Here is a 21180-nt window from a genome sequence, read left to right as displayed (position 1 = left end):
CCATGGCCTTGAGCTCAATGCCAAAAAATGTGTCATCATGCCCTTTGGGAAAAACTCGGAACCCATAAATTACCACATCGATGGTAGTCCATTGAACACAGAAGGTGTTATAAGAGATCTGGGAACACAGGCTGACAACAACCTCTTTTGATCACCACATTGCCAGTGTGGTCAGAAAGTTCTTCTATGTGGCACATCTCATTGCTAAGGGTTTTGCATCCAGAAAGAGAGGTCATCGTCTCCCTCTACTCTTCCCTCATTAGGCCAATCATGGACCACAATGCCCCATTTGGCATGTACCTCACTAAACACCTGCAATAAATGGAGAGGCCACAAAAATACCTCACAAATAGGATTCTAGGCCTTAAATACTTGTCCTATATGGACAGACTAAAAAAACTCCAAGTATTCTCTGTCTCATATCGCCTACTTAGAGGCGATCTCTGCTTGAATTACAAAGGCATGTCTGAGCCAGCTCTGTTAGAAATGTTATATCTAAAAAAATCCCAATCCCTCCATACTACACGCTACAGAGACCTCAACCTCATTACCACAATCAACAGAATTGACTGGAGGGACAGGTTCATAACCCAGAGACTGCCCATGCTATGGAATAGACTTCCCATACATGTCAAGCAGAGCACCTTGTTGACCCTCAAAGACAAATCTTGATGAGTGGATGGGAAATAGAAAATTCACCCCGGGGATAACTCCAGTGGCTCTACTCGACAGAGGCAATGGGAACTAAGGTTGGGTGGCACAATGCCAGGGTAATCCTATGGCTAGGTTTGTAAAGGCCACAGGGCCATTAACCTAGGACACACCTATGAACAAAATTCCAGTCTTCTCAACCACTTTTTCTTGCAAAAAACATATTTCTTATGTTTGTTACTATATCCAAGTGGGACCGATACTTTATGGTCTCCCATTTATTCACTAATTCAGTGTTGCTGGTGTTCTTTCTGATCATCTCCATCTCCCAACAGTAGTCTCTGGCTCAAGTCCAATGTACCGATTCATCAGTTCCTATGCTTTTTTCTGCTTCTTTAGCATTTTCCTCTGGAACAGAAAAGGTTTCACTAGCAGATTATCACTGTGGGCTTTGTTGTCAGAAGGACAAGTAGAGTCATGCTAATTCACCCTTTGTTGAAGAAACCATTTCCTCCTTCGCCTGCTCTGCATCACAAAATGTATATGAACATCCAGAAAAATGATATTCTGAAGACAGCTGGATACAGCTATTTGAATCTCTTACCACCTCTCAACATTCCCTTACTGTTGAGATACACTTATATTACTTCTGCCTGGTGTACACTTAATCATTCTCCTCAAACACTCTTTGTATCCAAATTGCAATACTTTTCCTTTCTGCCAAGAGAAACTTTCTCTGCTGGTATGACTGCATCTTTACTAATATAGGTCTTTGCTGCTTTCTAACAGCCTGGTTTGAAGCAGACAATGGAACACTAGTCCAATTGTTTATGTGACTTTCATAAAATTAATATAGTCTGTACCATTCCATCTTCCCAGAAATGGAAATTCCACCAGCAGCAATGCCTTCAGCAGAAAAGAAGTAATAACAGTTTACCTGCCATTTTATTAGTCTTAGCATTGGGAAGAGATGTCTGCCAATGAATGTGCACAAAGCTTTTGGAGTCAGACTGGTAAAGTAGATGTCTGCCTGCAGTTAATTCCTATATGTAAGAAATTTTACTGCAACAAAGATTCATACAAAAAGCACCCAAGATTGCCTAATACTCACAGAGCAAGGTTTGTCCTTTATTCTCCTGCTTTTACCAGAACTCTGGAGTGCAGGGGATGGAAGAAAAAGTCCACAAGTTAAAGGGTGAAGAGACATTCACTACAAAGGCCTGCTTGCAGATGAATCCTGGACAAAATTTCTTGCTCATGCAATTCTGAGCATAAAAAGAAGTTCTGTCTTACCATAATGTTCCATCTGTGTTATTCATCATCTTTCATTCATCACGATGGGTTCGGTTCCGAGCCCTCAGAACAGAGTCGGCCTAACACCAAGCTCGCGCCAACCAAAAAACTCTCAAGCTAAGCTTCTACTCACAATGACCTTCTCCCTGTTAACGCAGATCGAGTTTCCCCATGTTATACAAGTAAAGCAGAGGCCATTTCTGTGCAAATACCCTAAGACACCACTAGTATCCAAAGTATCTGCCAGAAGCCTTTGACCGGGGAAGGAGGGTGGGAAGTGATGAATGAAAGAAGTTGAGCAACACAGATGGAACATTATGGTAAGACATAACTTCTTTATCTGATGTTAATCTTCTTTCCATTCATCACCGATGGGACAGAAACCCAAGCTACCTTATCATCCTTGGGTGGCCCTTATGGAAGAACGTTCCTGAGAATCACTGAGCCGAAGGCAGCTCTCCCTCTGGAGACCACATCCAATTTGTAATGATTGATGAAAGTGTGGGGTTTAGCCCAAGTGGCTGCTAAGCAAATGTCATTCACAGAAGACCTGGAATGGAAGGTTACAGAACTTACCATAGATCTGGTGGAGTGGGCTTTAATATTCTGTGGCACAGGTTCTTTTGCAAATAAATAAATGAAAAGTATGCAGTCCCTTAGCCATTTCGATAAAGTGACCTTGGAGACAGTTTCCCATTCTAGGCCCAGATAAGGAAATGAACAGTTGATCAGTCTTGCTTATTGTTTTGGCCCTGTCTAAACAGAATCGCAATTGCCTGTGTACATCCAAGGAATGTAAGCAGTATTCTCTTTTATTAGAAAAGTTTGGGAAAAATACTGGAATGTCAATAGACTGACTGATGGAAAACTCAAACAACTTTGGGAAGAAAGGATGGGTTCATCCAGAGTGATGCTCTGTCCTTATGCAAAATTAGGTAGGGTCTTTCTGGTGCACAATGCCTGCAACTCTGAAACTCGTCTGGCTGACATGATGGCTACCAAAGAGAGAGATTTCCATGACACGAATATGAGGTCACAATCCACAGTGGGTTCAAAGGGGGGTTGAGTCAAAGACTGGAGCACTAGCATGAGGTTCTATGGCTCTATAGGCTGCCTGATTGGAGGTCTAATGTGAGATACCACTTTGAGAAAAGTTTTACATAAATGCAGAGATATGAGCGTACCATCTAGTCCATTATGATAATCAGAAATTCCCACCAGATGTACTCGTATGGTAGAGGCTGCGGCTCTATCTTCAAAAAACTTAGACAGGTATTGTAAAACCGCTGTGACTGGAGCGAATACAGATTTAGCATCCTTTCCTTTGACCAAATAGAGAACCTTTTCCATTTGTACAGTCTTCTGGTGGATGGTTTGTGAGAAGTCAGAATGATATCACGAACAGGAGAGGGGAGGTCTTCCTGCCTGGCAACTAGTGGAAGTGGAGAAACCAAGCTGTCAGCTTGAGACTGGACAGATTTGGATGAGTCAACCCTTGAGGGTGAGAGATCAGATCCGTGGTGGGACTGGACGTGTTGGTAATTCATTGTTCCCTTTTTTGTGACGAACAGTCTCTCTTGGATTGAGCAGTTTACTTTTTGTATTATCTGGAAAGGGGTCCATAACCCATGGTGGGTACAACAGATGAGGCCGAAGGAAGGGGAACCAAACTTGTCGAGGCCAAAATGGGGCTTATGAGAATCACTTTACATTTCAACCAAATGGCTTTTTTTATGAACTGTGGAATCAGGGGAATGGGGGGCGGGGGAATAGACATTGAGAAGTTCCGTGGGCCAGTCGTGAATCAAAGCATCCATCGGGAAGTCCCACTTTGGGGGGAATAGGGCAAAATAGCTGCTGCATTTGCTGTTTGAAGGGGAGACGAAGAGGTCGCAGCAAGGCTGGCCCCAATGGCTGAAAATTTCTGCCGCTACTCCGGGATTGAGAGAACACTTGTGGGGAAAGAGACTACATCTGCTCAGCTTGTCCATAATCACGTTGGAGCTCCCCTGGATATGCGTTGCTATCAGAAAGCAGTTGGACTCTATTGCCCATTGCCAAATTCTCATGGCCTCTCAACACAGCGGGTAGAATTTGGTTCCTCCTTGCTTGCTGATATACCAGACTACTGACATACTGTTTGACTGAATTGCAATCGTTCCAGAGGGGAAGACTGGAATGCTAACAGCACCAGTTTCAGTTCTAGAAAGTTGCTATGCAGGTCGGCCTCCAGCGTGGACCATGCACCTTGGACAGTCCTTCCCTGGAAATGGCTCCCCCCACCCTATCAGGGAAGCATCTGTGGTCACAATGGCCTTGGGTTGAGGGGGCTGGAATGGGCAGCTCCAAATATCTGTGTCTGGCCTCATCCACCAAAGAAGGTCCTGTCTGCAAGAGTTGGTTATCCGGATCTGAAAACATAGGGGGTGATGATTCGGGAACCACTCGGAGAGAAGAAGCCATTGGAGGATTCGCATATGCAATTTTGTCAAGAGGCACTATTGGTATGGAGGCTGCCATGGATCCTATGACCTGAAGAACCTCTCTCGCCGAGACTTTGTTTTGACAGAGTTTCACCCAGAGCTGAAGCCTCAACCTCTGGAGTCCGTGAGCTGGGAGTGACACCAGACAAGATTGAGTGTCAAAGACTGCCCAAACGAATTCTATCTGCTGGGCCGGAGTAAGGTTGGATTTCTTCCAGTGCACAGTTACCCGAAAATTTCTGCCAGAGAAAGGGTGTATTGCAGAGCTGTTACCAGAAGATGCTTGGTGTGGGCAGGAAGGAGCCAATCGTCCAAACACAGAAACGCCCGGAATCCTTGCAGTCTCATGTGAGCTGTGACCACTGCCATACACTTTGTGAACACTCCGGGGGTAGTAGAGAGACCGAATGGCAGGGCGCAAAACTGGTAATGATTGGTTCCTAGCTGGAAGCAAAGCAGACTCCTGGAGCATTTGTCCATTTTGATATGGCAATATGCATCCCAGAGATCTATCTAGCACACCCAATCGGCCTCCCTGAGAAAAGGGAGGATTGGACTGAATTGTGACCATCCAGAATTTGGTTTGGGCGACATGTTTGTTCAAACTGCTGAAATCCAGGATAGGTCACCAGTCCCCTGTCTTTTTTGGCACCAAAAAGAATCCAGAGTAAAATTTGGATCCACATTAGTCTGGTGGGACAAGTTGGATGACTCTTTTTTGATACAGCTTTCTTACTTCTGAAGCTGTTTCTTCCCTCTGACTGGGTGGAACGTCGGGAAGTTTTGTTGGAAGTTTGGATAAGATATGAAGGGAATGATGTAACCTCTGGTAATGATGTTCTGCACCCAACAATCGGTGGTGATAGACTGCCAGGCAGCCTGGTGCATTGAGAAACGACCCCTGAATGCTTCCAGAGGCAATCCATTGGGCCGCTCTTCAGGAGTGCTGGTAAGGCTGTCCAGAGTCGTCGTCTCTGGGAACTTGGGTGCATGGACCCCCTCCTCTGCCTCAAAAGGGGTTTCTTTTGGAATTGTTACCCCCTCTGCCCATAGGGGAATCATCACCACATGCGGAAAGAAAAGGACAGTACAGTTTTGTACCTACCATAAATATAGATGTTAGAGTGTTCACCCTGCTGCAGTCATCACACTTGGGTTATCCTGTCATCAGGCGGTCCTGCAGTCGGCCAGATTTCCAAAGTCTTGGTCCGACGTCGGTTGCTGTCGCCTCATCCCTGACGTCAGTGCGCCAGGGGTACATATATTGCAACCGACGCCATTTCTTGCCCAGATGTCAGGTGCCCCCAAAAAGGTGATCCAAATTAGTACCAAAAGGTGAGAACACAGTACAAACACAATAACCCTTCAGCTATAAGCAAATACATCAGTAAGGCATAGCAAAGATTTAGCCAGTAGATCAGAGGGGTTGGAGGGAAGGTAACCTGGACTGCAGCAGGGTGAACACTCGAACATCTACATTTATGGTAGGTACAAAACTGTACTATGTTCATCGTGTTACCCTGCTGCAGTTATCACACTTGGGTTGAGTCCCAAAGCTAAGGTAGGGTGAAGGCATCATAGAGGGTTAGTGGAGGCAATGAGGCCCTGTAGAACTGCAGTGGCGAAGCCTGCCCTAGACTTAGAATAAAGAGGCAAGTGATAGTGTTTGGTGAAGTGTTTGGTGAAGGTGTGTACAGAACTCCAAGTTGCAGCTCCTAAAATTTCCGTGGTAGGAACCCCCCCTGAGAAAGGCTGTAGAGGTAGCTGTTGCCCTGGTAGAGTGGGATCTAATGGTAGGAGGAACTTGTTTCCCATGATGGGTATAGCAGAATCGTATGCAATGGCCTATCCATTTAGAAATGGTTTGCTTGGATATGGCCTTCCCTTGAGAAGCTGTAGCATAGGAAACAAAGAGCTGGTCAGTTTTTCTGAAAGCCTTAGTTTTATCCAAGTAGTATCGAAGCTGCCTGTGAATGTCCAAGGAATGCAGGATTCTCTCACCTTTGTTCTGTGGATTGGGGAAGAAAGTGGGTAGATGGATGGTTTGATTTAAAGCTACACTGGAAACCAACTTAGGCATGAAGGAAGGATTAGTTCGTAGAGAAACTCTGTCTTGATGAAAAATGAGGAAAGGTTCCACTGCCATAAGTGCCTGTAATTCTGAAACTCTCCTAGCAGAAGTTAATGCCAGGAGCAGGGCAGTCTTCCAAGATAGGAACTGAAGGGCTGCAGAAAAAGCTGGTTCAAAGGAAGGTAGTGTTAGTTTTTCCAGAACAAAGTTGAGGTCCCATGTTGGTGTAGGAGCTCTTCTAGGTGGTCTAATGTTTTTTGCCCCTCTGAGGAACTGCCTTAGGAGTGGATTTGAAAATAAAGGAGGATTTATGTCGTAGTGAGCTGAAATAGCTGAAGCATGGATTTTAATTGAGGAGAAGGAAAGTCCTTTATGCAACATCTCAGCTAAATACTGCAGAATGTGAGGCATATGAGGCTGAGTTGTGTCTTGGCCTTTAGCTTGGTTCCAAGCAGAAAACCTTTTCCATTTGCCCGAGTAAGCCTTCCTGGTGCTTGGCCTCCTGGCTTCTAGAATAACATCCGGCACTGCTTGTGAAAGAGGGGCTGGTTGGATGTTTAATTGATTTGCCATGCAGCCAGGTTTAAGGTTTTGATCTGGCTGTGTAGAATCTGCTTGCCTTGCTGCATGAGTAAATGAGGTATTTGAGGCAATATCCATGGTGGGCTGTGAGCCATATTCTTCAATAGCGGGTACCAGTGCTGGCTTGGCCAGTCTGGGGCTATGAGAATCATTCGAGGTTTCTCCTTTTTGACCTTCAAAAGAACCTTTGTGAGAAGAGGTAATGGAGGAAAGGCATATGCTGTCAGGTTTTTCCAACTGAAGGAGAGAGCGTCCACTTTCCAAGCTTGATGGTGGAATGTCCTTGTACAAAATTTTGTCAGCTGGTAGTTTTGAGGACTGGCAAACAGGTCTATATTTGGAAGGCCCCATCTTTGAGTTATCATTGCAAATATTTGTGGGTCTAGCTTCCACTCGTGGGGATCTTTGATGTTTCTGCTTAGGTCGTCTGCCAATGTGTTTTTCTGTCCTGGCAGGAAGTGAGCTTGTAACTGGACTTGGTAGGCCAGAGCAGTGTTCCATAAGATTATTGCTTGCCTGCAAAGAGGGTAGGAATGTGTGCCCCCTTGTTTATTTATGTACCACATAACTGTGGTGTTGTCCGTCTTTATTGCCAGTTGTGCAGGCTGTAGTAGATCCTTGAAGGCTGTCAGAGCTTTCTGTACAGCTAGCATCTCTTTTTGGTTTATGTGCAGTTTTCTTTGTTCTGCAGTCCACAGGCCTTGAATGCATTGACCTGCCATATGTGCCCCCCAGGCATAGTCTGAAGCATCTGTTGTGATAGTTTGCCTGGTTGGGGGTAAGGTGAAAGGCTGACCCTTGTTGAGGTGACATGCCTGTGCCCACCAGAGAAATTCCAGTTGAAGGCAGGGAATGAGAGATATCAGTGTCCAAGCTGTGGCTGTGTTGAGAACATACGCTTTTTAGGTACCATTGTAATTTCCTCATATGCAGTTTTGCAAATGGTATTATCAGAATGCAAGATGCCAAGAAGCCCAAAACCTGCAGAATTTTTCTTGCAGTTAATTGGGTCTTTGTTGCCATTGTCTTGAAATATTGAGTCTGTTGTAATTACTTGTCTGGTGTAAGATAAGCCTTCTGGGCCTTTGTGTCCAAGCTGGCACCCAGGAATGTAATTTTTTGTGAGGGTACTAGTTTTGACTTCTTTTCGTTTACTGTGTACCCCAGACAATTTAGTAGATGCTTTACAAAAGCCAGATGTTGTAAGAGAATGTCTTTTCTTTCTGCTTGGATGAGGCAGTCGTCCAGGTATGGATATATTTGAATTCCTCTGTCTGCAGTATGCAATTACTTGTGCCAGGCATTTTGTGAATACTCTGGGCACAGTAGATAAGCCAAAAAGCAGTGCAGAGAATTGATAATGGGTTGAACCTGCAAAGAAACGGAGGTATCTTCTGTAACTTTGTCGGATAGGGACATGCAGGTATGCCTCCTTGAGGTCCAACGTTACCAGCCATGCTTCCTTGCCCAACATGGGAAGTAGCTGCTGTAGTGTTAGCATCTTGAATTTGGAAACTTTTAAGTGTTAAGAATTGAAAGGTCCAGAATTGGTCTCAAAGCATTTTCTTTTCTGGGTACTAGGAAGAGTCCTGAGTAAAATCCTTGGCCTTGCTCTTGAGATGGTACCCTTTGAATGGCTCTCATGGCCATGAGAGCTGTAATTTGTTTTTGAGCCTCTGCCCTTTGATTTTGTGGCAGGTTTGGCATTCCTCTTTTTATTGGCAAGGTGTGAAAGTGGAATCTGTATCCTCGTAAAATTATGTCTAGTACCCATTTGTCCTTTGTGACCATGTGCCAGTTGTCTGCAAATAGTGCTAGTTTTCCCCCCAAGGGGGCTGACAAAAGAGCTTTGTTTGGCCAGCTGAGGTGCAAGTCAATGAGTTTGCCTTCTGGTGGGTTGAGACCCGTCTGCTCCTCCCTTCTGGGTTGGAGTGCCCCATTGGCGAGGTTTATATTGAGCTTGTGGTTGTCCTCTGTGCCTTGGGCACCTGTATTTACCCCTCTGAGGCCTGTCAGTGGCTGGAAAGGACCAATTTTTTGTTGGCCAATTTCTGCTGAAGTGAGGGGGTTGTACCTGTAGGAAATCTTTGACTGTCTGCATTGATTTTGCCTCATCTTCCATTTTCTTTAAAACTTCTTCGGCTTTAACACCAAAAAGAACATCCTGCTGTAAGGGAGCATCTAGTAGTTTTCCTTTAACATGATCAGGCAGACTTTGCTCCTTTAACCAGGCATGCCTACGTATAACTGATCCAGTGACAGCTGCTCTGCAGGAGGCCTCTAAAGAATCAAACCCACATTGTAAGGTATGTTTGCCCACCTGCTCAGTGGCGTGCAACAAATCCTGTACTTCTTTCAATTCAGATTGTTGAGGGAGGGTGGTAATCTTTTGTTTAACTGAGAGATCAGAAATTGCTGATACTTAAGCATATGGAATTGACAGTTTAGAGCTCTCATAGCTAAAGTGGTTGAGGTGTAAACCTTTTTCCCCCATCTGTTTAGTGCTCTTGAATCCCTTTCAGAAGTTTCTGGATTTTTAGCCATGGAAGCTTTAGCCCCCTTGGGACTCTGGGAGATAGTCTCTGAGTCAGCTACTGGGCTTTTGTAAAGAAATTTGTGGGAATCAGGAACTCTGTAGTATCTGTCAGGTTTGGCCGGGGCAGGAGGCAGAGAGTCAGGGTTGAAAGTGGATTCTAAATAGACATCATCCACAATGTCCAAAACAGGAGGGATGGCTAGAGATCTGAGTTGGGGGAGTAAAAGAAAGTCTCTGAGCCTTTTCTTGGAATCAAGAGTAATCCTGACCTTCCCAGTGAAAATGTTCCCTCATAGTGTGTAAAGTTTCCCCAAAACAGTAATCTTCTGGAGGGGAAGCTGAGGGAATAGAGTCCTCAGCATCAGAATCTTCATAAGGAGAGAAGGAATAGTCTTGGTCCTCAGAGGAATCCGAAGAAATAGACATTTGTTCAGAGGAAGCAGATTCTTCCTCTTGTCTAGGCCTTTTGTCAGGAGGAGGCTGAGAACCCCTGATAAGAGAAATCAGATCTTCAGCCATCGTGAGCATCTGTTTTCTTAGGCATAGGGCCTTGAGCAGGAGACTGAAGTGAAGCCTTTTTCGGTTTGGAAGGAGTCTTCGACTTGGAAAACGTTTTAACGGTAAGAGTCGTCTGTCTGAAAACACCTTCAGAAGGCGATGGTGTTTCAGAAACACCGATATCCTTGGAAGGTAAATAGTCGGTAGGGCCTGAAGTAAAAGGCTGCGTCGGCCTAGTACATATCCGTAGCGGTCTCGGGTTACTGAACTGCAGTAGTCAGAGGCTGCGTTGGAGCCTCACTGATAAACGGAGACCGGATCAACAGAGGCCTCGGAATCGGGCTTAGGCCTGGGCTGTCGATCCTTATCCCTGCGCTTTTTGTGCACGCCGGTAGTCGGTAGCTCCGACGGCATGTTATAATTAAATTTTCTGCCAAAAAATTGTCGTGCAAAATCAAATAGTCTTTTAATAGTACGTTTATTAAATCTAGCACAAAAACGACAAGAAGTGACGTTGTGATCAGGGCCTAGGCAAGGTATGCAATAAGAATGAAAATCCTTATGAGGTATTTGCTTCCCACAAGAAATACAATGTTAACTTTTTCTGACATTGGTCTGAGGCAAGAAAAGTTTCCCCAACAGGGTACTTAGCTTTATAGAAGACTTCGGTCTAAAATTCGAATTCGAAAATCTCAGGATTCGGCCGACTGGCACTTGCGAACTGCTTCTGCTTCGGGCACCGCGCGGCAAGAAAGACAGAAGAAAATGGCGTTGGTTGCAATATGTACCCTTGGCGCACTGACATCAGGGATGAGGCGACAGCAACCGATGTCGGACCAAGACTTTGGAAATCCGGCCGACTGCGGGACTGCCTGACGACAGGATAACCCAAGTGTGATGACTGCAGCAGGTAACACGATGAACATCCTGAGACTTTTTGTGCCACATCTTCCCACTTCTCTGGTTCCTGGAGAAGGAACGTTAAGGGTTGGAAAGACGTAGACCTATGGCAGACAGGGTCTTACTGTCCTGCTCACACCTGGCCAGAGTGTCCTTTACCATGGAGCCAAACAGGGAAGATGCTTCAATGGGAGCATTTAAAAAGGAAGACTTGAAGGGGTCTGCGAGGTTACAAATGTACATCCAGGCATGAAGTCTCATAACTATGCCTGAACCCACAGCTCTAGATGCTCCTTTGGTTGCATGTGAAAGCAACCTCATGGGCGAATTGGAGATGGATTCCAGAGCTGCGAGGCAACTTTGTCCCTCTCCTCATCAGACACCTGCCCCACGAGTGCTCCAGAGAGTTCGGAAATCAAGTCTCGTTGGAGCCTCGTAAAATGTGCCAAGTAGTTCAGGGACTGTATGGCAAAGGTCGCCGATGTACAAACTCGCTTCCCCAATCTATCCACGGCCTGGTACTCTCTGTTGGGTGGGTGGACAGTAGGACTCTTCATCTAGGTCCTTTTTAGTGGCCACCGTCACCACCATAGCATCAACTGGTAAACCTCTGGACCAATGTGGGTGTTCCTCGGGTGGGGAGAGAATCTTGTCTGGTCTCCAAGGGATCGCCTCAACAGAGTCAGGATTCTTCCAGGCGCACTGCACCATGAGCTGAACTACCTCGTCTGCAGGCGGGGTCACCCAAGAGGTAGAAGGCTGGGCATGGAAAGCCTGCAGGAACACGAACTCCTCAGAAGAAGTATTAGTGGGCTTCCAGTCGCCCCTCTGTTTCAGCATTTCAAGGATGTCTCCAAAGGAGACATTATCAGAAGGTGACTGTTGGAACCCTTCACCATCACCGAAACATGTGTCCTCCATAAGAAATTCCTCAGGTGAGTCTACGTGCTTCCTCTTGCATGATCTCTTCACAGGGGCTCTTCAGTGGGGGCTTCTGAGGAGGACTTGGAAGAGTGGGCATCCTGTACAGGGGTTTCCTCCAACTTCCCTGCCCGGAGTCCCCAGGAGGTGGCCTTTGGCAGCTGTAGCTCAGGGGGAGAAAACTGGGGTTCCAACGTCGGCAGAATGCTTCCAGAAGCAAGAGCACTCTCCATTGCACGGAAAGCAGGTCCGCCCGAAGAGGGGTGGGAGCCCAGAACAGAGGACAACTTGGAACCAAGGTCACACCCCGCTCTGTCGAATCTGCTCCCGAGGATGGAGCCTCAAGCAGGATCGGAGCAGACAAAGCTTCCGGTACCAAGGATGGAACTGAAGAAATACTCGGGACCGTGCTACCAACCGAAGAGCCTGCAGACCAATCACAAGGTTGAGGAAGGACTGGTTTAGTAGGAGCAGAGGACCACAGGGACGGTCCTGGAGCCAAAGTGAGGTCCACTTCTGGTGCCGAGACTGGAGGGGGGTTCTGAAAGAGACGTTGGAGCACAAGGCTTTGGAACGGAGGTGGTCAAAGGAGGAGAATAGGATGGAGTCTGTGGAGAAATTAACCCAAATCCTGCAGGGGGATGGGTCTTGGAAGGCATGGGTATTCCCCTGGCTGCCAGCACCTGGTCCACAAGACGCACCACATCAAGTTCTGAAAGGCTCCTGGTGGATCTAGTGGATACTCCCGATGGAGAGTCTGGTTGATCTAGGAATGGGCTATAGACTTGGCCTAGAAACGGGTCTACGGACGGAGAGTATCGGGTCCGTGGTGCAGGGTCTACTGGCACCGAAGTCTCAAGTTTGGAGAGCAGGAGCAGTGGAGACAAATCTACTGCAGTTGGAGCCGTAAGAGAGTTCGGTGCCAAAGGGGCACCCTGAGCCGATACGGGAGGTTGAGTCATCACTGCACAAACAGGCACTGAAGGCGTGCACTGTGCCGAAGTGGCAGCTGGTGCCGAAGTCGTGATAAGCAGGTTTATGGTCAGTGCCAGAGACGGTATCAGTGCTGAAGCTGGCGCCGATAAAGTAACAGTTATAATTGCCTGGAGCAGACGAGGCAGATTTATGCTTTGAAGAAAGTTTTTGTACCTTAGGTTTGACAGATGTGCCCTGGTCACCCGAGGGTGAAGAGGGAACTGAGTGGGTCTTGGGTCCTTTTTTTATCTTTCCTAGGAGGGGTTGAGACCTCCTTTGGAGAAAGGGCTTCTGAAAAGGGCGATTTAAGTAGGCCCTTTAGAATCAACTTATTCTTGGACTTGTTCAGAGTGTGCTGGCTAAAACTTTGGCAAATTACACAGGGAAGCTGCCCCGAAAAATGGGGCACCCCCAAGCAATAAACACAATCATCGTGAGAGTCACTGTTAGGAAGTTTACCATTACACGAAGTACACTGCTTGAAATCTGAAGTACCCTTCTTGTCAGACATCATGAGAAGTTAACACAACAATCAAAGTCTTCAAATACAATCTTAAATCCTATTTAGTCTAGCCTAAATCTAAACAAAAAAATACACAGTATCTATCCCAGTAGCAAAATCACACTAGATGGAAAAGGAAGGAATATCAGCTATGGTATTCAATGAATACCACAAGGGTAGACAGAGAGGGCCGTACCACCAATGGTACTTAAAAGATTACAAAACGGATAGAAGGAAAGAGAAAAAGGGGTAAATCTAACTGTAAAAGTGAAGATCAATGAATATAAACCATTAACAATAAGAGAATAAAAATTCTCACAAAATATCAAAAAGTTTCCACTTAGCTGAGAGCTCGGCTGAAACGCAGCTATGCGGCAAATGAGATCTGAGGTAATAGGGAGAAGGGCACTGTGGGTAGAAGCTTAGCTCGAGAGTTTTTTGGCTGGCCCGAGCCTGGTACTAGGCAGACTCTGTTCTGAGGGCTCGGAACCGAACCCATCTGTGATGGATGGAAAGAAGATTAACAACATCAGATGCAAAGACATCTCACTCTCAGGGGCCCTCAGTGCCAGGTTATGAAATGGAAGACTGCAAGGTTCCATTAAAATTTGAGAGGACTGGAGGAGGACCTACTCAGGCTGTGAAGGCATAGTGTTCTCTGAGAAAACAAACCGCCAAAGAAAAAGATTTTCTTGGACACATAACCCAGGCAACCACAGCACGTCTGCAGAACTGGTTGGAGTACCCCCTACATATTTATGTACTACATAAAGTACAAATCACATGAATGACAATTTCAATGGCATCAAAGTTCACTGTGGCATTATCCTACAGCAACTGTACTGCACAGGCAGCACAGTTATGTTTTACACCAGATCAAGTTTCTAAAGGCAAATGTGGCAGACTACAATCTGACAGCAATTCTTAAGTTTAGCAGTCAGCCTACAAGCTTCAGCTTGGTTCTTACAGAAAGCATGCCTTCTACATAATCTCACAATGAGTTCACCAAGTTAATAAGTGCCACAAAAGAAAGAAAATGTGCAACCTAACTTTCCTTCAGGTGTAAAAGATGATGTATCCTCTTCGTTGCAGCAGCTCTAACAGTCAAATTCATCTTCAGACCCACACCAAGTAAATTACTGCAATGTAGCTGCTAGGATTACAGGTAGGCAACATGGTGGTCAACTGGTTAAGAATTCTCTCTGAGTTTCACTTATCCCCATGTATAAATGCTTTTCACCAGATATGCTGGTTTGCTTTTCATCCTTCCAAAATATACTAAATGACTGACTAGTCTAAAATGTCCACATACAATGAACTTACCCTTGGCATATTTGGCCTGTATCATGGCTAAAAGAGGGTCTTTGCAAAGTACTTTCTCAATTAACAGTAAATGACTCTCAATTAACATGTTAAACAAATTAACAATTAAATTTACCTTAATTTGGGTTTCCAGTGGTGTTTGCGCCAGAAAAGGAGGTTGCCCAACCAGCATTTCATAAAGAATTACACCAACACTCCACCAGTCACACAACTGTGTATATCCTGTAAGACAAAAATGAACCACGTTAATCAAAATTATCTGCAATCTTGAATTTTTATTACAGTAACAAAGTAAGCTAATACGTAATGATCAGCAAACAATACTTTTGTAAGTACTTGCAAAGTTTACTATATAAACCCATGATTACTTTTCCTTCACATTTTGAAACTCTGAAAATATCCAAGGCACAGATCAATGCCATCATCTACTTCATATTTATGTTTATTCTGAGTTTGCTGCACCAGCTCCCCTCCGTTTTTAAGTCTCTGTGTGTGCTCCTCAAGCATAATCCAAAGCACATACAGTTAAGCTACACAAACTGTCTGGGACCACACAACATAATCTTGTTCTGACCTTTATCTGTCATGTCACAACATGAAATTTGTACTGACTGGTGGAATCAGGGAATCACCTGCTCAAGTAGATATCTATTCTGTTCCCTAAATTTATGAGGCACCACTGTACTTTCATGTGGAATCTGGCTAAAAGAATCATCAAAAAGAAGTTATGTCTTACCATAACGTTCCATCTGTATTGTTGATCCTCGCTCAGTCACTACGCATGGGTATCGGTTCTGAGCTCAGAACCGTGCCAGCCATTTTCCAAGCTAGCGTCAGCTTCAAACTCTTGAGCTAAACTCTTACCCACAACCCCCCTCTCCCTGTTACCTCAGATTGAGTTTGCAAGTTCAAAGAAGATAGAAGCTACCTCTGGTCAAATAACCTAAGAGAACTGGATGGTGAGATCCACTAGAAACCACAGGAGGGGGAAGGAGGGAGGGTCATAATGACTGAACGAGGATCAACAATACAGATGGAACGTTATGGTAAGACATAACTTCTTTACCGGATGGTGTTAATCCTCGTTCATTCCTTACGCATGGGGCAGAGTCCCCAGCTACCTCTATTCCTGGGAGGCTCTCATGGAAGGACATTCCTGAGCACCACAGAACCGAAAGATGCTCTTCCCCTGGAGGCCAAATCCAATCTGTAATGATTGATGAAGGTATGAGGCGTAGCCCAAGTTGCAGCTGCACAGATGTCATGTAAAGAAGCTCTGGCATGGAAGGCAGCAGAAGTTGCCACCGACCTTGTTGAATGAGCTTTCATGGTAGTAGGCAATGAGATTTTACGTTGTGTATAAATAAAGGTCAGAGTCCTTCAACCATCGAGCTAATGTGACCTTAGCAATAGCAGATCCTAATCTAGGTCCAGAAAAGGCCAAAAATAACTGGTCAGATTTACGAAAGGATTTAGTCCTGCAAGTAAAAACGGACTTGCCTGTGTACATCTAGGGTATTGTAGGCAATAATCTCCTCTGTTTGAATGATTGGGAAAGAAAACTGGCAATTCAATGGCTTAATGGACATTTCAGAGATCACTTTAGGCAGAAATGACTGATTTGTTCTCAGACACACTATCTCTATGAAAAATCAAGTATGGACTCTTGATACATAAAGCTTGAAGTTCAGAAATACGTCTGGCAGAAGTAATAGCGACCAAAAACAAGGTTTTCCATGACAAATACTTGAGGCAGCAAGAAGAGGCTGGTTCGATAGGTGACATTGTCAGAGCTTGTAGAGCTAATGATAAATCCCATGGTTGAATAGGTTCTCTAAAAGGTGGCTTCAGATGATTCACACCTTTTATGAAGGTCTTGCACAATTTATGGGACATGAGAGGAATCTTGGACACCCTCATGTAAATTAGAAATTGCAGCCAAATGAACTCTAATAGTAGAGGCCGAAAAACCCGATTGAAACAGGTCAGCCAGATAGTCTAGTATTATAGACACTGGTGCTGAAAAGGGGTCTACTTGTTTATCTTTCAACCAACAGGTAAATCGTTTCCACTTGCTCAGATAAGTAATTCTAGTGGAAGACTTATGAGAAGCAATGAGAATATCACGTACTGGTAAAGAAAGATCATTCTACCTGGCAATCAAGGGAATTGGGGTAGCCAAGCCGTGAGCTTCAGGCTGTTCAAGTTGGGATGAATCAGGTTCTGTGGGTGTGAGATCACCTCCGGGGTTGGATGGAGAATCCATGGTCAATCTACTAGGTGAGGCCAAGGGAAGGGGAATCAAATCTGTCGAGGCCAATATGGTGCTATGAGGATCACCTTGCTCTTCAACTGATGGGCTTTCTTCAGAAACTGAGGAATGAGGGGAAAGGGTGGAAATGCGTAAAGAAGACCTGAGGGCCAATCGTGGACAAGAGCGTACCTGGGTGACTGTCCCGGAGGGAGAATCAGAGCGAAGTAGTTGCTGCATTTGTCGTTGGTCGGGGATGCAAAGAGGTTGCAGCAAGGACGGCCCCAGCGGTGGAAGATCTCTGCCGCTATCAAGGGATTCAGGGACCACTTGTGAGGTTGAAGAATGCACCTGCTGAGTCTGTCTGCTATCACGCTGAAAGTTCAGAGAATGTGCGTTGCTAGAAGAAAATGGTTGGTAGCCATCGCCCATTGCCATATCCTCATGGCCTCTCGACAAAGGGGGTAAGATTTTGTTCCACCTTGCTTGTTGATGTACCAGACCAGTGCCTTGTCTGATTGAATCAGACGGCAGCAGGGGATGGAATGCTTGCAATGCTAGAAGCACCGCCCCTCAGCTCTAGAACATTTATATGCAGATGGGACTCCAGTTTGGACCAAGTGCCTTGGACTGTCTCTGTCCCTGACATAGCGCTGCCCCCCCCCCCCAATCAGGGAGGTGTCCGTGGTCACTGTGGCCTTGGGTTGCTGGGGGCCATTGTGAGAGATTTAAATCCTGTTTGCACCTGTGGGTTACTCGAATCATGGCTGAAAGAGGATGCTGAGAAGGATACCATTGGGTGAGCAGTAGCCATTGTAGAAGCATCAAGTGAAACCTGGCCAGGGGAACAGTGGTGATGGAGGCTGCCATGGAACCCAACAGCTGTAGAACAGAGTGAGCCATGGATTTTTCCTTTGAAAGGATTGGAATTAGTTGTTGCTTTATCCTTAGAATTTTGTGCTCTGGAATAGCAGCTCTGCAGTTTTTTGTGTCCAAGATAACCCCTATGAATTCTGTCGACTGAGATGGGGTGACACTAGATTTCCGCCAGTTTATGGTTATGCCTAGCCTTTGAGCAGCGAGGAGAGAGTATGCCAGGGCTTTTTCCAGTAGATGTCTGATGGGGGCAGAAATGAGCCAGTCATCTAGGTAAGGAAACACCTGGAATCCTTGAAGTCACAAGTGAGCTGTGACAACTGCTATGCACTTTGTGAACACTCTGGGGGCTGTAGAGAGTCCGAAGGGCAGTACTCTGAAAGTACAGTTGTGTACACTTACCATATATGTAGATGTTAGAGTGTATTCACTGTTGCAATCATTACATTTGGGTAATCCTGCTGGCAGGTTGCCCTCAGCTGGTCTGAATTATAGAATGTCTTGGGTCCTGCGTCAGCTGCTGTCGCCCCTTCCCTGACGTCAGTGGTATAAATGAAGCAGCCGATGCCATTTTCTTCAGTTTTTCTTGCCCCATATGTCAGGTGCCCCCAAAAAGAGTAGCCAAACTTTATATATATATATATATATATATATATATATATATATATATATATATATATATATATATATTCAAAAATACACCAATATAAATTTTACCTTAATCTATAAGCAAATACACACCACATAGGTAGTATAAATCAGAGAAGGAAAGATAAGATCCAAAAGAAAACAGGGGAAAGGCGGGTGGGTAACCTGGACTGCAACAGTGAATACACTCAAACATCTACATTTATAGTAAGTGTACACAACTGTACTATGTTCTTCGTGTTTCACTGTTGCAGTCATTACATTTGGGTAGAGTCCCAAAGCTATGGTTGGGAGACTGGAGCTAAACAGCATTAGGAGCGGCTATGAGGCCCTGCAGAACTGCTGTGGCAAAGCCTGCCCTGGATTTAGAGTAGAGTGGCAGATGATAGTGCTTTGTAAAGGTGTGCACTGAACTCCAAGTAGCAGCATCTAATATGTCTTTGGTTGGTACTCCCATGAGAAAGGCTGCTGAAGTGGCTGCAGCTCTGGTTGAATGTTGCCTAATGCCCTTAGGCACTTGCTTGCCATGGTGTAAATAGCAGAAACGAATGCAGTGGCCTATCCACTTTGAAATGGTCTGCTTTGAGATGGCCTTTCCTTGTGATCCTGCAGCATATGTCACTAGTAATTGCTCTGTCTTCCTGAAACCTTTGGTTCTGTCCAAGAAGAATCTAAGTCATCTGTGAACGTCCAAAGAATGCAGAATCCTCTCCCCCTTGTTCTGTGTATTTGGATAGAAAGTTGGCAGATGAATAGTTTGGTTAAGAGCCACACTGGACACCACCTTAGGAATAAATGTTGGGTTTGTCCTCAGAGAGACCCTGTCTGGATAAAACATGATAAAAGTTTCCACAGCCATGAGTGCCTTTAGCTCTGAAACCCATCTTGCAAAAGTTATTGCTAGGAGCAGAGCTGTTTTCCAAGATAAAAACTTTATGTCAGCAGTAGCAGCTGGTTCAAAAGGAGGCAGGGTGAGTTTTTCCAAGATATAGTTGAGGTCCCATGCAGGCATTGGTGATCTCCTTGGAGGCCTTAAGATTTTGGTTCCTCTGAGGTACTGCTTTAATAAAGGAAGATTGGTGGCTCTGTATTGTAATGAGCCGAAATGGCAGAGGCATGAATTTTAATTGATGAAAAAGAAAGGCCTTTGTCCAGCATCTCAGTTAAGTATTGCAAAATCTGAGGAATATTTGGAACATCTGTATCAGTTCCTTGTAACTGGTTCCAAGCACAGAATCTCTTCCATTTTCCAGCCTAAGATTTTCTAGTACTAGGCCTTCTGGCTTCCAAAATGACATCCATCACAGCTTTACTGAGAGGTGTGTTTTGTATGACTACATTATCCGCCGTGCTGCCAGGTTTAAAGTACTGAATTGGCTGTGCAGGATCTGATAGTTTTGCTGGGACAGTAGATGAGGTATTTGATGTAAGGTCCAAACTGGGCATTGAGACAAGTTCCTTGGGATTGGATACCAGTACTGGCGGGGCCAGTATGGGGCACAATCAGTATCATCTTTGGCTTCTCCTGTCTGACCTTTAGGAGTACTTTGGGGAGGAGAGGCAGTGGAGGAAAGGCATACACTGATAGGTTTTTCCAGCTGAAAGACTGAGCGTCCACTTTCAATGCTGATCTGTGACAAGTCCTTGTGCAGAATCTTTTTAGTTGGTAGTTGTGAGGGGAGGCAAATAGATCTATGTCCGGGCATCCCCATTTCCTTGTTATGCTGAAGACTTGTGGATCCAGCTGCCACTCGTGGGGATCCATGAGGTTTCTGCTTAGGTTGTCCGCCAGAGTGTTTTCCTTTCCTGGCAGGAATTGTGCCTGCAGATGTACTTGGTAAGTCAATGCTGTGTCCCACAAAGTCATGGTTAGTCTGCAAAGGGGGTAAGAATGTGTGCCCCCCTGCTTGTTTATATACCACATGACCGTGGTGTTGTCTGTCTTTATCAGTAGTTGTCCCGGATGAAGTAGGTCCTTGAAGGCAGCCAGGGCATTTTGAACAGCTAGCATTTCGTTTTGATTGATATGTAGATGCATTTGGTTTGAGGACCATGTGCCCTGAATGCATCTTCCTGCCATGTGGGCCCCTCACACATAATCTGAAGCATCCATTGTCAGTGTCTGCCTGGCTGGGGGTAAAGTGAATGGCTGTCCCTTGTTCTGGTGACAAGCTTTCTCCCATCGAAACTCCTGTTGCAGGCAGGGAATGAGAGTAATCGTTTCCAAGCTGTGGCAATATTGAGTCCAAACACATTTTAGGTACCACTGAAGTTTCCTCATATGCAGTCTTGCATATGGAATTAGTAGGATGCAGGATGCCATGAAGCCCAAAGCTTGCAGAATTTTTCTTGCAGACAACTGGGCCTTTGTTGCCAACATTTTGAAATAGGTAGTCAGTTGCCTTTGTCTGACGTGAGATAAGCCATCTGGGCAGTTGTATTTAAGCTTGCACCCAGGAATATTATCTCGAGAGGGTACCAGTTTTGATTTATTTTCGTTGACTGTGTACCCTACGTATGTTAGAAGTCTTTTCACAAACGCCAGATGCTGTAGAAGAATCTCCTTGTTCTCTGCTTGAATTAAGACAGTCATCCAAGTAAGGATATATTTGTATTCCTCTTTGTCTGCAGAATGCAATTACTGGTGCCAGGCACTTTGTAAAGACCCTG

At 45.3% G+C, this 21180-nt stretch overlaps 1 protein-coding gene across 1 annotated transcript in view; it reads right to left on the bottom strand.

The window, feature by feature from the left end:
* Positions 1 to 21180, bottom strand: part of LATS1 (large tumor suppressor kinase 1) — a 450454-nt gene that overhangs the window by 288669 nt on the left and 140605 nt on the right. The window contains exon 3 of the mRNA XM_044069329.1: positions 14851 to 14957. Coding sequence (XP_043925264.1) covers positions 14851 to 14957 — 107 coding nt within the window. The remainder of the gene's footprint in view (positions 1 to 14850; positions 14958 to 21180) is intronic.

This window comes from Protopterus annectens, chromosome 1.part0, assembly GCF_019279795.1.
Source record: "Protopterus annectens isolate FY-2018-M chromosome 1.part0, PAN1.0, whole genome shotgun sequence".
In the NCBI taxonomy this organism is placed as follows: Eukaryota; Metazoa; Chordata; order Ceratodontiformes; family Protopteridae; genus Protopterus; species Protopterus annectens.
This window is presented reverse-complemented; position numbering and strand designations above follow the sequence as displayed.